The sequence below is a fragment of the Myxocyprinus asiaticus genome, chromosome 25, assembly GCF_019703515.2.
Source record: "Myxocyprinus asiaticus isolate MX2 ecotype Aquarium Trade chromosome 25, UBuf_Myxa_2, whole genome shotgun sequence".
Taxonomy (NCBI): domain Eukaryota; kingdom Metazoa; phylum Chordata; class Actinopteri; order Cypriniformes; family Catostomidae; genus Myxocyprinus; species Myxocyprinus asiaticus.
Window position 1 is genome coordinate 726,927 of NC_059368.1, and position 16,959 is coordinate 743,885.

Genomic DNA, 16,959 nt, shown 5'->3' on the forward strand with positions numbered 1-16,959 from the left:
ACGTGCGCAGCGCCAACAAAAGTGCAAAACTTTGAACAAAAGTTAAGAAACCTCTACGTTTTTTGATTGAAACCTGTTTGGTTGTAAAGAGTAGCGTCTCTAGTTTCGTTTGATATGCCGCTTTAAAAAATCCATTCATTTATCGCTGATAAACATGATGTCCACATATGTGGAAATTAGAACCGTGTTCATTCAAAAGTTGAAAAAACATGTTATTTTGAATAACTTTCAACATTAACACATCTGTGGGTCATTTCACTTCAGTTGAATATATATATATATATGCATTGTCTGAAAACAATCTTATGTCTCGTGCAATTTTGCTTCTCAGGAAAGTTGATCTTGTTTTCAGTTTTTTTCAGGACAACAAGATAAAGATACTAATGAATAAAATGCAACTGATATTCTTTGACGAAGTTACTGCTCCAGTGTATCTAGTTTGATTTACATATTAAGAAAAATAGCAGTAGTACTGTCTCTTTAAGAATAGCGTCAGTTCAGGGGGGCCTCATCTCAGTGAGTAAAGACGCTGACTACCACACCTGGAGTCGCAAGTTCGAATCCAGGGCGTGCTGAGTGACTCCAGCCAGGTCTCCTAAGCAATCAAATTGGCCCGGTTGCTAGGGAGGGTAGAGTCACATGGGGTAACCTCCTCATGGTTGCTATAATGTGGTTCTCACTCTCGGTGGGGCACGTGGTGAGTTGTGCGTGGATGCCGCGGAGAATAGCGTGAAGCCTCCACATGCGCTATGTCTCCGTGGTAACGCGCTCAACAAGCCACGTGATAAGATGCGCGGATTGACGGTCTCAGACACGGAGGTAACTGAGATTCGTCCTCCGCCACCCGGATTGAGGCGAGTCACTACGCCACCACGAGGACTTAGAGCGCATTGAGAATTGGGCATTCCAAACTGGGGAGAAAATTTGATTTTCATTTCAGCAGTAGATTAAACTCTTGTTAGAATTTTTATAAATTAAATAAACAATGCACTGTTATTTTGTCGCTCTGTGACAAGTCACAATAGCATAAATTAACAAATTTACTGTAGAAGTGCTATATCTACGTCTGTGTATTTAACACCACATGACCACACATAGAGTTTTCACATTTTATTTTACACAACGTAACATGTTTGTATGCAGTGTTTATATTATTCCATAAAACAAAGAAGTATACAAGTCATAGTATTATTGTACTATATGCATGAAACAGTATTTCATTTGTGCTTAAAAAACATTGTCTTGTATCAGTCCTTGTTTTTTCTTACGAGTCTAGAGTTGCCATGTCTAAGCTGGAAACCAAAGATTTAAACTTTACATTCAATAACACAGAAGATCATAAGGTGGTCTGAAACACCATTAAAAACCACAAGTGAAGTGCAAAACTCTCCTTTATAATGTGCTTTCCAGAACCCACTCAGACTGGGACAGTGATGATCTCCCGCTGCGGCGCTCCTCGGCGTCCATCTGTGGAATATCACCGCCGCTCATCGACAGGCTGCGTTTGGAGAGCAGGCCGCCCGTCTGCTGCCGGTGACTCACCTGACTGGGCTGTTTGCATGAGTCTACATTCAGAGAATGCCGCCGGCTGACCCTCACACACCCCACAGGCACCGTCTGGTAGTTGTGGAGTTTCTGGAGTTGTGCTCTTCTTGACACTGGAGTCACCATGGTGGAGTAGGCCCGGACGGTGGGTTTGGGATGCACCTTGGTCGAGTTGTTCTTGTTGGTGTTGTCCAACTCCACATTGATTTGAGTGTCCACCTTGTTTACGGTGAATGAGTCCGCTCGTGCTGGCCGCAGGGGACTAGGAGACGCCGGGTGCCAGCTGTGTCTCACTGCAGATGTGGTGACGGTGCAGTCAGGGACAGCGGTTTTGGACAGTCGGGACGTTGCTGTGGATGTCGGTATTGAATCCATCTGTGGCGACATCTTCCGACAAGTATCTCGCTCTGGACTCAGGACCTGTTTGGACATGGACTTGATGACTCCACACAACTGCAGCTGCTCCGTCCTGGACTGAGAACGGATGTCATCCAGTTCAACACCTTTCTCAGCTCCGTCCTGGTTGCACACTCTGTAGCGCACGATGAGGAAGATGATGAAAGCCAGTACAGAAGCGACGATGATGCCCCCGATGATGACGACGATGGTCCCGCCGAGGAACTGCGACTGCATGAAGTGGCAGCGGAGGTACTGCGGCTCTGTGGCGAAGTGAACGCAGCCCACCACACGGGTCGCTGTGAGTGTCGTCATGGCGTCATCGTAAATGGCCAAAACACAGAGGTCGTACGTCGTGCCCGCTGACAGATTATTCACTGTGATGCTTTTACTGGTAGGAGGAATCATTCTGCAGAGAGAGAGACATGTGGAGGTATTTCCTTTAATGTTTCATGTTTATTCTGAATCAAAGATACTGTAAGTGAGAAAACGATGATAAGCCAATTTCTACTATTAAAATTCAAATCTCTAAGCATCCTTACAACGACATATTTACCTTAAAAGCAAAATGACATAACATTTTAAATGTGTGCATATGTTCTTAAAACAAGCGAAAATATCTGTCAATGCATCAATACAATATTCAATTATATTCGAGATGCTTTGTCTTAAAACAAGTCTCAAAATCTAAATTCTGTCGTCATTTAGTCACCCGCGTGTTGTTTGAAACCCGTATGACTTTGGCCACACTAATCTGTTTATGTTTAAAAACTTCATTTTCAGTTTCTTGACTTCATAATTTTCCAAAGAATGCAGTAATGAAGAGCGTTTTTAAAACACTGATGAGATGTCAACATAGTGAAATCAAAACTAAAACATATTAGGCCATGTCCACACTCGCTTTAATTCCACTTCTCATCCACACTAGTTTTCCTCCTTTTTTCATGCAATGAAAGTGAATGGTGACTGAGGCTAACATTCTGCCGAACATCTCCTTTTGTGCTCCACAGAAGAAAGAAAGTCATACGGGTTTGGAACAACATGAGGCAAGTAAGTCAAGTCAATTTTATTTGTATAGTGCTTTTCACAACAAACAGTCTTCATTGTGCTGTTTAAATAAATAACGCAATTCAACATCATGCCTTAAAAATTCGCGATTAGTGGTTCTCGCTCTCAATGGGGCGTGTGTTAAGTTGTGCGTGGATCACGGAGAGTAGCATGAGCCTCCACATGCCATTAACAATTCTTTTAGTACCTTTTGAGGAAGACATAAGAAATAAGAAATGCAATTCTTACTGGATGTACTGCCATCAGCAGAGTTCATTTCAGATTTCAAAAGAACAAACGGTGTGTTAACACAGACTGAAGGGTTCTCAACTCTGGAACATGTTACTAATTTAAATAAAATCAATACAAGATATAAAATATTTTGCAATAATGGATAAGCGCTGGCTGAAAAGAAACAAAAGCTGTTTTCATTTTTAATTATTATTAATATAAAGTTTTGGTTTAATCCTTTTTATTATATTTTACCAGGGTTGGGAGCAACCTCAATACTTCTATAATTTAATATTTTCTCTTTTCAATTTAAATTTACTTGTAGGCCTAACTAGGGGACCTGAGATGCAAATTAGCACGTGCAGTAATCTTTATTTTCCATGCATCTTTTTTAGTTTTTTGCAATCCCTACACAAATAAATATATTTTTTAATTAAGATATTTTATTCATAATTTTTTATAAAGTAGCACTAATTGCAACAAAACATAAAATGTGTATTTTTAAATACATATTGTCATAAAAACAACCATTGAGTAAATACTCCAGTTCCTGAATGACTTGTGGTTCAGTATGCTTCAGAACTGGCTGATAAAAGTCATTAGTTCGGGAATCAGACTGCATTGGGCACGCTGTAGATTAAGCTGCGGTGTTGCCATGCTGCTGAATAATAGTGCAGGAAACACTGTCAGAATTTATTAGCATGGTGTCCCATCTGCATCGGTGGAAAAATGCATGTTCAAGAACCATTAACAGAACCAAAAATCATTCAGTTCCGGTATTCAAAAAAAATAAATAATAATAAATGGCAATATAGACACCAATCATTTAATTTTACATACAGCATGTTATCTTTAAAATATCATACCTACTATTTTAAACAATATAAATGAGTCTTTGTAAATAAACATTAGTAGCTTTATATTTTATTAAGGGGATGATCAAAAAACCCCTGATGTATTAAGACAATGTCTGCTAGAATAAATCAAAGTGCAAGGCCACATGCTTGAAGACAAGCTGCAGCTGAAAACCCTCCTGATGCTGAAGTAGATTCTGTGAAGCAAATCTGCAGAATAAACACGTCGCCATAAACCTCAAGACCGTAGTTCAGAGCCGATGACACTCACACAGCTGAATCTGCTTTCATGAGCCACTGAACCCCTCAACACCTCTCACATTACTGCTGCTCACGTTCTTCTGTCCTCCAGAGTCATTTCTTTTAGTCTGTATGACCAACACAGCTGCTCAGGCCGAGAAGAGGAGTCTCTACAATTTAAACAGAACAAACTGCAGACCTGGAGGCAATGACTCGAGCAAACTCGGAAACTTTTATAAAGAAGTTTTAGCAGCTCATAATATGCTGTATGAATCTCTTGTTTTATTCAGTTATATGCAACCATCTGTATACTGTTCTCTAAAATGCTGCATAATAAGGCCTGTTCACACTGTTCCAACAAATATCAGTGTGGTAACTAGAGGGTGACCAATATCGAAGTTCGACGATACCTATGTTTAGGACATGTACCCAGAACGTTCAAGTGGGCAGTTATCAAACAGCTGATCCTGGAGTGTTGGCTAATTATAGATCGATCTTAAATCTCCCATTTATGTCAAAAATACTAGAAAAGGTAGTATCCTCCCAACTGCGTTCATATCTACAGAGAAATAGTATATATGAACAGTTTCAGTCTTGATTTAGGCCTCATCACAGTACAGAAACTGCACTTATCAGAGTTACAAATGACTTGCTCTTATCATCTGATCGCAGCTGCATTTCTCTTCTAGTGCTTTTAGATCTTAGTGCTGCCTTCGACACCATAGATCACGACATTCTCTTGAATAGGCTGGAGAATTATGTTGGCATTAGTGGACAGGCATTAGCATAATTTGGGTTCTATTTATCTGACCGCTACCACTTTGTCTGTGTAAATGAGGAGTTTTTAGATCAAGCAGAAATAAAGTATGGAGTGCCGCAGGGCTCAGTATTAGGTCCTCTGCTTTTCTCCTAATATTATTCTCTCTGTTTTCCTGTCTCATCTTGGGGATACATATCCCGAGGTTACCAGAGTCTGCCAGATTCGGTCCAGATGTCACACTCCTATCTGTCTAACTACTACTAACTGCAAAGGATACTAACTGGTTTCTCCCAAGGTTATTTTTCTCCATAAACGAACATCTTATGGAGATAAGTTGTGTTCCTTGACACAGTCGCTGGCTTGCTTTCTGGTGGTCTACAAATAAATATTTATCATATAAGGCATGATTTTCAATTGCATTATTCCTCTAAAATCACACAATTAGTACTTTAAGACATCACAGCATAATTTTCTGTTATAGCATTATTTTATGTAATGCTGCTTTGAAATGATGTGTGTTGTGAAAAGCACTATACAAATAAAAATGAGCACAGACATTTCAAAATAAGAGTCCCCAGTGTATTTCAGGCTTGTTTATAGTTAAAAGGTGTTATGCATCTTTTTTTCCTGGTTATTATTGGTAATATAGTTGTACAATAAACTGCATCTGGGATTTAATTCAATTTGTAACCTCTGTCTGGTCCACCCCATCACAGGAAGGAAAGATCTTACTATATACACACAGTATTCATTTTATTTTTTCACGTCTAAAAAAAAAAAAAAAAAAAATCTTAAATTTGACCTCTACAGCAACCCTGGATATAGACAATGTAAATACCTGTGTGTCAATGTTTGTTTATGTTTCACCATCATAGATTGTAGTCATACTCCAGAACTTCAAACTATTGTCGTTGATTTCTGCCGATAACCGATAGTTCCAAAAGCAGATATCAGCAACAATGATATATCTGTCGACTTCTATTGTTAATCCTGTTGATGTTTGTGGGGGGAAATCATAATGACTCACCTGTACACCAGAGAGTCGTCATAAGTGCCATTATATTGGACCTGAAACATTCGAATCCCTGGAATGTTCCGCTGAAAGTTGAACTTCACGAGAGCCGTGGAGGAGGTGATTTCAGAGATCAGTACTCGCTTCTCCTGTTCACCTTTAGTGTTGCCCATTGAAGAACCACCATCTCCTCCTGTCTTTGCAGAAGTAGCGATGTCAGATGACCCCGGGTCAGGCTCCTGGACCATACTGGTGTCATTGGTGAAATGTGGAAGCTTCGTGATGAGAAGATCCACTCTCTGCTGAGACTCTCCTGACGGATTTGAAGCCACACAGGTGAAAGAGCCAGAATCCTTCACTGTACTGATGACGATGTCTAAGGTACCATCGCTGTGGACCACAGTGCGGCTGGAGTTGGACACCAACTTTCCATCAGGGGCGATCCAGTGGATGATAGGATCTGGGTCGCCGCGGGCTTTACAACGCAATGAAACTCGCTGTCCTTCCAAAGCCCGTGTTACCTGCGAATGTCGCGTGATAAGCGGAGGTTCACACAGGAACTCCTCCTCATACACAGTCCAGAAATACCGTCCGGCGAGATGCTGCGGCGCCGCACACGTCTCCAGGTCATCTTCTCGCCGAAGCCTCCTGAGCCACAACAACTCGCAGTTACAGTGAAGCGGGTTTCCACCGAAGCTGAGCGCGAATGACGATGGGCCCAAAACGCCTGACGTGGCAAGGACGCCTGCGCGCAGGAAGACCGGATCGGGCGGAAGCTTGTGAAGTTTATTGGAGGTGACGTCCAGACGCTTGAGTTTCTGCAGGCCGGAGAAGGTCCCTTCGGGTATGTAGTTGATCATGTTGTGGTCCAGATTCAATGTGTGCAGGCTGATCATGCGTTGAATGGCGACCCACGGGGCGCTCTCGAGATTGTTGTACGACAGATCCAGTTCTTCTAGCGCCAGGAGGTCGTTGAAAGCTCCTATGTGGATATACATGAGCTGGTTGTTGTTAAGAATAAGGTGATGCAGCTTGGACATGCCGCTGAATGTGTCGTTTGTTATATGCGTCAGCCGGTTGCTATCCAGGTGAAGAGCGCGCAAGTTCTCCAGATCGTTGAACGCGTGAGGTACGATAGAGCCTATCGTGTTCCTTGAGAGCGTCAGGTCCACCAGTTTGGTCATGTTAGAGAAATCCTTCTGCTTGACGCTTGTGATAAAATTGTCTCCCAGTCGGAGCTCAACGGTGTGTCTGTCGATGTTCGGAGGGACGAAGAGAAGCCCCTTTTTATCACACAAGGTGGCCAGATTGGGCGACAGCACCTGACAGATGCAACGCTTGGGGCACACCTGGATCTTCTGAGCTTTCAATGCAATGACAAGAACCATCAGATAAACCAGTAGCATCTCCATCTGGGTTCTGGATATTGGTTATACAACCTGTGCAGGAAGAGAACAGAAATATTTCTAAATACTGAAAGGACTGTCGTGAGTCCAAACATGCGAAAAGCACTTTTTTGTGGGTTTTTGTAAATGGGTAAAATTTAACAACTTATGCATGACGCCACATTGCGAGCCACATATCTCTGGGATTTAACCGTACTGGGCCTTAAAAATTAAGATACAAAAAGGAAAGTTTGTTCTGAAAGGATATTAAAATGTCTTTAATACTTCTAGAGTTATAGGCGCTCCAACTTTGGAAAAGTAACACAAAAAAGTGGTTTCGTCTCATTTTTGGACTCACACCATTGACATATAATGCAACAAGAGGTGCTGAAGACAACTGATTTTAGTTATAGACCTCACGATCTCTGTGTACAAATAAAATCATGTCGCTGACGCCTTTCGAAAATCATTTATTTGGCCCGTAGATTTACTCCAAAATTATTGGCAAACATTGTCAATTTGACCCTCCTCGACAAAATAATGGATAACTAGGTCAATATTGATGCACTGAATTTAATATTTTGACTTTCATTATCATTTATGTTAATCTTTCTTCAGAAAAAGCATGAACAAAATCTAAAATTTCAGCTGGAGAACTTTCTGAAATGTGGTTGATTTGACATGGAATAACCCAAATAGCCTTTAGTTTGTGTCACCATTATGGACCATGATTGATACTTACTGTTGTTATTCAAAAGCATTTTATTGCACAAACTTTTGCATGCAAGTGGAGTCATCAGTATTTTTTTGTTCATATCCCAGAAGAGAAAGACTGCAAGTCTACATGCATAAATCTGCTAGAAGTTCATTTTTGTCAGCTTGTAAGAGTATACTGTCATATACAGTGGCTTGTATATGTATTTGGATTTTTATGCCACACTTAAAAATGCCAAAATATAGGGGGCCTGGGTAGCTCAGTGGTAAAATACGCTGGCTACCACCCCTGGAGTTCGCTAGTTCGCTAGTTCGAATCCCAGGGCGTGCTGAGTGACTCCAGCCAGGTCTCCTAAGCAACCAAATTGGTCCGGTTGCTAGGGAGGGTAGAGTCACATGGGGTAACCTCCCCGTGGTTGCTATAATGTGGTTCATTCTCGGTGGGGCGCATGGTGAATTGAGCGTGGTTGCCGCGGTGGATGGCGTGAAGCCTCCACATGCACTATGTCTCCGTGGCAACGCGCTCAACAAGCCACATGATAAGATGCGCGGGTTGACTGTCTCAGACGCGGAGGCAGCTGGGATTCGTCCTCCGCCACCCAGACTGAGGTGAATCACTATGCGACCACGAGGACTTAGAGCGCATTGGGAATTGGGCATTCCAAATTGGGAGAAAAAGGGGAAAAATCCCCTTGACGGTCATCTGTGCTCAAATGCATCATTTTGAACAGTATGTTGATTGTTGTGCCATTTAAAGGAACAGAACGAAACATCCCTTAATATGTCATCTGCGGAAGGCAGAAAGTCATACAGGTTTGGAACGACATGAGGGTGAGTACATGAAGACAGAATTAAAAAAATTTTATGAACTACTTTAAAACCTAACAAACTATTTTTTTGTAGTTTTTATTTTGCTTAAAATGTGCTTGTGCTAACTTTCAAGTAAATGACACTTGATTTGATGTTTTGTTATCTAATAACATTCACACATTTTTAAGTGTTGCCGCTGTAGATGGCATTAAAGCTAACAGACATGAACTCCAAATTCTATTTCATAATATCTAACATGTTCTTAAGTACCCTCTTCTTGGAAAATAAAACCAGCATGTGAGGGAATCCGATGTTAAAGATGCTCGGAAAGCTTTCTGGGGACACTGCTCACTGATGTAGCGTTTCTGATATGATAATGTCAATGCTTTTCATCTTTATGTGTGGAGAGATGAAAGACTCATCTGGCCGTCTAGTTACTCATCAGAATGAGTCTGAAGTCTCTAAAGACTGAGGAAACAAAGAGCGCACGGATCAACGCGGCGTTCCCGTCGCATTGATTTTCCTCAAATGCATAACTGCTCAGGTTACATATGAATGATTATTTGCAAAGATCATGAATGTTTCATTTTGGCCTGTTCTGATAGTCGCAGACAGCAGGGGGGAAAGCGCCACATATAATCATGCATTGCTGTGATAGCTAAATAAATAGACTCATTAGCTTATGGAGAGGAAAACACTCCCCATATCTGTTGTTGTTGATGTCAGATGTTGTGCATCCAAACACTAATGGCACAAATTCTTCTGTCACTTGATTGAAGCTCGTTAAATCAGACTGATGTCAACATGGACAGGTTGTGTGACAAAAAACATCAAAACTACTCAAGCCAAACGAAAATACCAGATGACTGTATATGTCATGTTGATATTTTTGTTCTGTTGCTAGGCGGTTCATAATAATATTTCAATGTTTGTTAAGAACAAGTATTTTTGTCTTATTTTCCAGTAAAAATATCTTGACATCCTTAAAACAACATAAGATGCAGAGTAGCATCAGATATTATTTATTATGTTTCTTATATATTATACTGTATATATATATATATATATATTATACATAAGAAATTATATTTAATATATTAATATTTCTGAAAACAGATATTTCTTGTTTTCTAACTACTGTGGGGTTTATGCTTAAAATAAAGGGGGAACACTATTTGCCATTGGGGTCAGAAAAATAAACTTGTTTTCCCTTTAAATCACATTTTTGGCATTTGCAAATACAGTATTTATAAGCATAATCATTACCATATTTTATATTTCTTTGAAAACAAAACTGTCATTTTGCTTTTCAAATAATTTGATCTTGTTTTAAGGATGTTTTTTGATACGTTTTACTAGAACGAAAGACAACAAAATGATTTTTGCAATGCAATTTGAGTACTGTGTTGCAGTCTAATGTAAAATCTTCTGCGTCCTGAAGCCAGTTGAGAACTGCTGGTCCACTGCATGCATTTAGAAATCTGATTGCTCATGCTTTTCTTGTATTTCCTAATCCTGCTTTAATGTGTAGTGTGGGGATTTGTCTTGAACAAGCATAAGCAAACATGCACTAAAATTTCAGCGCAGCAGTTCTTGAGGCTTTTGTCATTTGTAACGCTGGAAATTCACATCATTTGAAAGTGTTTTTTTGAAGATGTGACAGTGTCAAGTGCCATCACAGGTGATAAGCCTTTCAACAGTGATGCAGAAGTGCTCAGCTCCCAATGCATGTGATAATAACCTGCCATACATCACGCCTGTGATCATGAGTGCGTTTGGATCATTATACTGTCAAAGACAGACAATAGAGAGTCGTCTGGGCTGAGACCTGAATGTAAAAATAGGCAATAAAAGTGAGCTATGCTGACAACATCTGTCAACAGACATTCAGACAGACAGAATGACGTTACTATAGAGCGCGCTTAACTATAAAATACATTAAACAAGACAAAAATATATGCCATACCAACTACAGCACGAAACGTACAGCGCGACCAGTGTAGTCCGATTCCCGAACAAATGACTCTTATGAACCGGTTCTTTTGAATCTACAGCATGAAACATACAGAGCTACCAGTGTAGTCCGATTCCCGAACAAATGACTCTTATGAGCCGGTTCTTTTGAATCTGAGTCATGAAGCATACAGTGTGACCAGTGTAGTCCGATTCCCAAACAAATGACTCTTATGAACCGGTTCTTTTGAATCTGCGTCACGAAGCATACAGTGTGACCAGTGTAGTCCGATTCCCAAACAAATGACTCTTATGAACCGGTTCTTTTGAATCTACAGCACGAAACATACAGAGCTACCAGTGTAGTCCGATTCCCGAACAAATGACTCTTATGAGCCGGTTCTTTTGAATCTACAGCACGAAACATACAGAGCTACCAGTGTAGTCCGATTCCTGAACAAATGACTCTTATGAACCGGTTCTTTTGAATCTGCGTCACGAAGCATACAGTGTGACCAGTGTAGTCCGATTCCCAAACAAATGACTCTTATGAACCGGTTCTTTTGAATCTGCGTCACGAAGCATACAGTGTGAATAGTGTAGTCCGATTCCCAAACAAATGACTCTTATGAACCAGTTCTTTTGAATCTACAGCACGAAACATACAGAGCTACCAGTGTAGTCCGATTCCCGAACAAATGACTCTTATGAACCGGTTCTTTTGAATCTACAGCGTATAACATACAGAGCTACCAGTGTAGTCCCATTCCCGAACAAATGACTCTTTTATTTTATTTTAATTTAGTGAATCCGACTTCTGCCCTGTCCAGCTGGAAATGTAAGCATATTTTTGTTTGTTTAAAATGTAATTTAATGTATAGTTACAGTAGGACCACGCCTTAAAAAAGTATTTGAACAATCATCAAGTCTGTTTTAACATATCTTTTGCAAGTATTGTATTAAATAAATCTCTGATTTCATACATCTACTCATTTAGATGTTGAAATCTAAAATGATCTCATAATTTTGTCCACATACTTTACAGAATAATAATCTACATAAAAAATAAACGGAGGAATCACAATCTACGGGTCAGCAACAAATGACCTGTGCTTTTGGCGTTTTATAGACGTGTTATGTCACACTCTGCATATCAAATGACCTCACGATCAGCCGCTTTACTGAGTCTGTGTCGCTGCTGTTGTTTGCCAACCAGCTGGCTGCATGAGTTGGCAAAGCGTGTGGATGTTGTAGAGCTGCTCCTTCCCCTCTGAATGCTGCTGTGAGCTATCAAGGAGTATTATTTTATTTTATATAACATTTTTGCAGGCCAAAACTCACTGAATCATAAAGAGTCAGCAATGAACTGTCTCCCGTGAGTCACTGCTGTTTGGAAACATGCATGTTTGAATCAAAGTGTGGATGCATGCATATTTTGGGAGATTGTTTTAAAGAAGGTTAGAGAAATATTCTTCACACATATACAGCTGCTTCAGTGAATCCAGTGGAACTGGCAAAAACACTGCATTTAAAGGAATAGTTTACCCAAAAATGAAAATTCTGTCATTGTTTACTCATCCTCATATTGACCCCGTCTATGCGTCTCTGGTGAACCAATCACATGCTCAGGCAAGACGTCGCTTAAATGCGTGTTCAGATTTCGAGGGGAGGGTCTCTGATTTCATGACAACATCAGTCACTATGTCAGAGTGTTACTGCATGACATTAAAGCACAACAAAATCAGAAAAGACAAAGAAAGCGCGAATAAAACCAGCACAATGCTTCTTCCAGATGCATCTGAAATTTAATCAAAGCACAAACGCAACATTTCGAGCAGAATTCTCCTTTATTTTAGTGGATTGTCCATAGTAAAGGAGCTTCATATGTTTGTGCTTTTCATCGGTGTTGATATCAGACACACTGATGAAGATTCGTGAAGTTCTCGTGTTTGTGTACATATTTTCAGATTGCACGGTTAATTCCTTTTAAACCGCTCGTAACCGGCAAAGTTTAAACTCTTGTTTTAGCGCAGCGGTTGATTGACAGGTGAGGTGCGGTGCGGTGCTTCCAGGATGCATTCTGGACGGATTAGCGCTTACACCTCAAATATGATGCAGTTACATGCGAACATACAGCAAACATATTACGAACAACATGGGGGTGAGTAAAAGACAGAAATTTAATTTTTGGGGTGAACTATTCCTTTTAATGTCTTCTACACACTGACCCTGACTCTAAATATCTCGTATCTGATCTGTAAGATCTGCACCATGAATCAGGTCATCAGGGATCAGACAACAGCCGCACACAGAGATGTGCTTATCACACTATAGCAGCCTGTTTCTTGTTATTCAGCTCACTGGTAACATTGTGAGTCCGGAGGACAGCGCAGAACTTCAGTTTCTAACATGACCAGGAGCATTTTTCTTATTTGTTTTTTTCATTTCTTTATATTGACTGCCAATAGACTGCCTGGACTGACAGATAGACATAAATGATTTAAAGAGTGACTGCAGGCCACACATGTGCCACACCGATCTCAGAGATTAATCGACAGCCGTCAAGCTAAGGGCAAACAATTTAATGAACCGCCAAGATAACTATTTTTAAAGTCCAAATTAGGGGGTCTGGGTATCTCAGTGAGTACTGACGCTTACTATCACCCCTGGAGTTACGAGTTTGAATCCAGGGTGTGCTGAGTGACTCCAGCCAGGTCTCCTAAGCAACCAAATTGGCCCGGTTGCTAGGGAGGGTAGAGTCACATGGGGTAACCTCCTCGTGGTCGTGATTAGTGGTTCTCGCTCTCAATGGGGCGTGTGGTAAGTTGTGTGTGGATCGTGGAGAGTAGCATGAGCCTCCACATGCTGTGAGTCTCCGCGGTGTCATGCACAACGAGTCACGTGATAAGATGCGCGGATTGACGGTCTCAGAAGCGGAGGCAACTGAGACTTGTCCTCCTCCACCACATTTTTTTTTTATCCCCTTTTCTCCCAATTTGGAATGCCCAATTCCCACTACATAGTAGGTCCTCGTGGTGGCGCGGTTACTCACCTCAATCCGGCTGTCTCAGTTGCCTCCGCTTCTGAGACCGTCAATCACGTGACTCGTGACATCACAGAGACTCACAGCATGTGGAGGCTCATGCTACTCTCCACGATCTACACACAACTTACCACATGCCCCATTGAGAGTGAGAACCACTAATCACGTCCACGAGGAGGTTACCCCATGTGACTCTACCCTCCCTAGCAACCGGGCCAATTTGGTTGCTTAGGAGACCTGGCTGGAGTCACTCAGCACACCCTGGATTCAAACTCATGACTCCAGGTGTGGTAGTCAGCGTCAATGTTCCTCACTTGTTTTTGTTTTTTTTTTTTTTGGATTTGTCCCCTTTTTCTCCCAATTTGGAATGCCTAATTCCCAATGTGCTTTCAAGTCCTCGTGGTCACGTAGTGACTCGCCTCAGTTCAATCCCAGTTGCCTCCGCGTCTGAGACCGTCAATCCACGCATCTTATCACGTGGCTTGTTGAGGGCGTTGCCACGGAGACATAGCGCGTGTGGAGGCTTCACGCTATTCTCTGTGGCGTCCATGCTCAACTCACCGCACGCCCCACTGAGAACGAACCACATTGTAGTGACCACGAGGAGGTTACCCCCATGTGACTCTACCCTCTAAGCAACCGGGCCAATTTGGTTGCTTAGGAGACCTGGCTGGAGTCACTCAGCATGCCCTGGATTCGAACTAGCGAGCTAGCGATCTCCAGGGGTGGTAGCCAGCGTATTTTACCACTGAGCTACCCAGGCCTCCCATCTTCCTCACTTTTGATGAATGATCAAATCCATGGAATCTGATCATATGTACGTTTTATAAATGAGGCACCAGTAACATATATTAATAAGCCAATATTGATTTCATGTTGACTTGAACACAGCAGTGTGTTGTACAGGAAGGCCTTCGACTAAACTCAACATTTTCAAAGATTATTATCATGATTTTTACTCAGAGATTCAAATCGAATGCAAATGTCTACCACAGTGTGACACCACAATGTAGAGGAAGTAGAAGTCGTTTTAGCAGCGAGTTTTGAGTTCTGAAACTTACAGTGTGTTTCTATAATACAATGACCTCATGTCAAAAGATCAAGGATCAAAACTAATTACTTAGGCTACACATTTCTTAATAATATTAAAACATGCATTATGTACAGCATGTACAGACATTAAAATATAGACATTTTTTTAATCTGTCGAGCAGAAAAACTCTGTTTTAGAAAGTAACTTAAAGGTAATTGGTAATGTGATTATTTTTCAAAGAAATAATTAGTAAAGTAGCGTAATCTGGTTACAATTTTAAAGAAGTCATTTGTGATCTGTAATGGATTAGTTGTACCCAATACTGACTATAATAGGGGAAAACATGTCACGTCTGTCGTCTTATAAAAAGGTGTCAAGCGCTAAAAACAAAGACACCACTGACTAAACCCTTTTTATCATGTAGCAGTTTTTTGAATTCTTTTAAAAGCTAAAAATGTGAAAGTATTTTAAAAACACCAAACCATCTTTAGCAGATTTAAGGTTATCACTTGTGTTTCTCTTTTGAATTCTAAGTATGAAGTACTGCTCATTGTGAATATCTGGTTGAGTTAAGTCAACTAAATACATGACATTTAAAAAAATAGTAATGTTTTTTGACGTACTTATTCAGTGATAAGTCTATTTTTTTGTAATAACAAAAAGCCATTTATCCCATTCAGTTACATGTCTAATAACTTAAACACATTAATAGGGTCTAAAAAGACATTTCTTAAGAAGATGAATCTCAGTTTACATGATCATGGAGATGTGCTGTTTGAAGGCCGATCCTTCTTGATCTCCAGCACCTGTCCAGGAGGGACTCTGTTATTGCCACTGAATCAAATATAATTGCACTAATGTAATATTTCATGGAAGTGAAGGTGTAAGCCTAATAAAACCTCAAAAGTCAAATCAAATGATTACCTGGCTATGAAACATGACATGCATCATTCCAGCAGGTAAAGGGAAAATTGTGACCTTGCAGTGTAACATACGTTCTTCTCCAAAAAATAAAAAATAAATAAGAAAAAAAAAAAGTGTTTTTCCATTATGTCATTCATTTTCACACCTGCCCTCAGAATCTTAATGATGTGGAAAGAAAAGATGCATGACAATTCTGCTGTCACTCAAAATGCATCAGCATCAAAGGAACCCCATTATAGAATTACCTGAAGAAGATATCAGCTTTGCTCAGCTTTTACCCTGAAATCCTCCAAGTCACCGCATTTTTACCAGCTCCTCCATTCAGATGACCCACATAGATAACTGGGCGATCCCTTCATCATAACAGCGTCCAGCAGCTCCGATATACATCCACATGTCCATGATTACAGCGCAGAAAATGAGCTAATTAAACACACATCTGTATCTTATGCTATCTTGATTAGGATATGTCTGTTCGCCTTAATAAACCCGCAGACACTGGAGTCCCGTTATCGCGGCAGGCTCCGCATTACACCTGCATGCGCCGAAATTCCCAATCCTACTATGGCGAGGGCTCTGCTCATGAATATTAATTAGAACGTGCTTACGTTGCCTGGTAGCCTTCAAATAGCGACGTCTGACTCTGGAATATTAATTAGGCATTGTTATATGTCGGATTATAATATTGTACTTTTATTACATATTTTAATGTAGCTATTGGTATATAGCTGATATTTATTTGATGTTGTTCATGTTGCGCTGTTACCTTCCCATAGGGATGGTTCTGCTCATTAATATTAATTAGCCTACTTCACGCTAGCTTTGTCTAGTAACTTTCCAGTAATAACAGTTAGCGCTGGAATATTAATGAGATATTGTTATATATTGTATTGTTGTTATATATCGCCATTTATTGCACTGAATAATATTGTTAATTTAACATTAATTAGATATTGTCCCTGTTGCTCAACTGTTAGAGTTTGGTGCCGCGCTAGCAACACCAAGATCATTG

At 40.6% G+C, this 16,959-nt stretch overlaps 1 protein-coding gene across 1 annotated transcript; it reads right to left on the reverse strand.

The window, feature by feature from the left end:
* Positions 1-1,108: 1,108 nt before the first annotated feature.
* Positions 1,109-16,560, reverse strand: lrfn5b (leucine rich repeat and fibronectin type III domain containing 5b). Its single transcript, XM_051655576.1, has 3 exons — positions 16,193-16,560; positions 6,101-7,524; positions 1,109-2,350 (listed from the first exon to the last, which is right to left on the reverse strand). The coding sequence occupies exons 2-3, from the start codon at positions 7,495-7,497 to the stop codon at positions 1,393-1,395; spliced, it is 2,355 nt and encodes a 784-aa protein (XP_051511536.1). The 5' UTR covers positions 7,498-7,524; positions 16,193-16,560; the 3' UTR covers positions 1,109-1,392.
* Between the last annotated feature and the right edge of the window lie 399 nt (positions 16,561-16,959).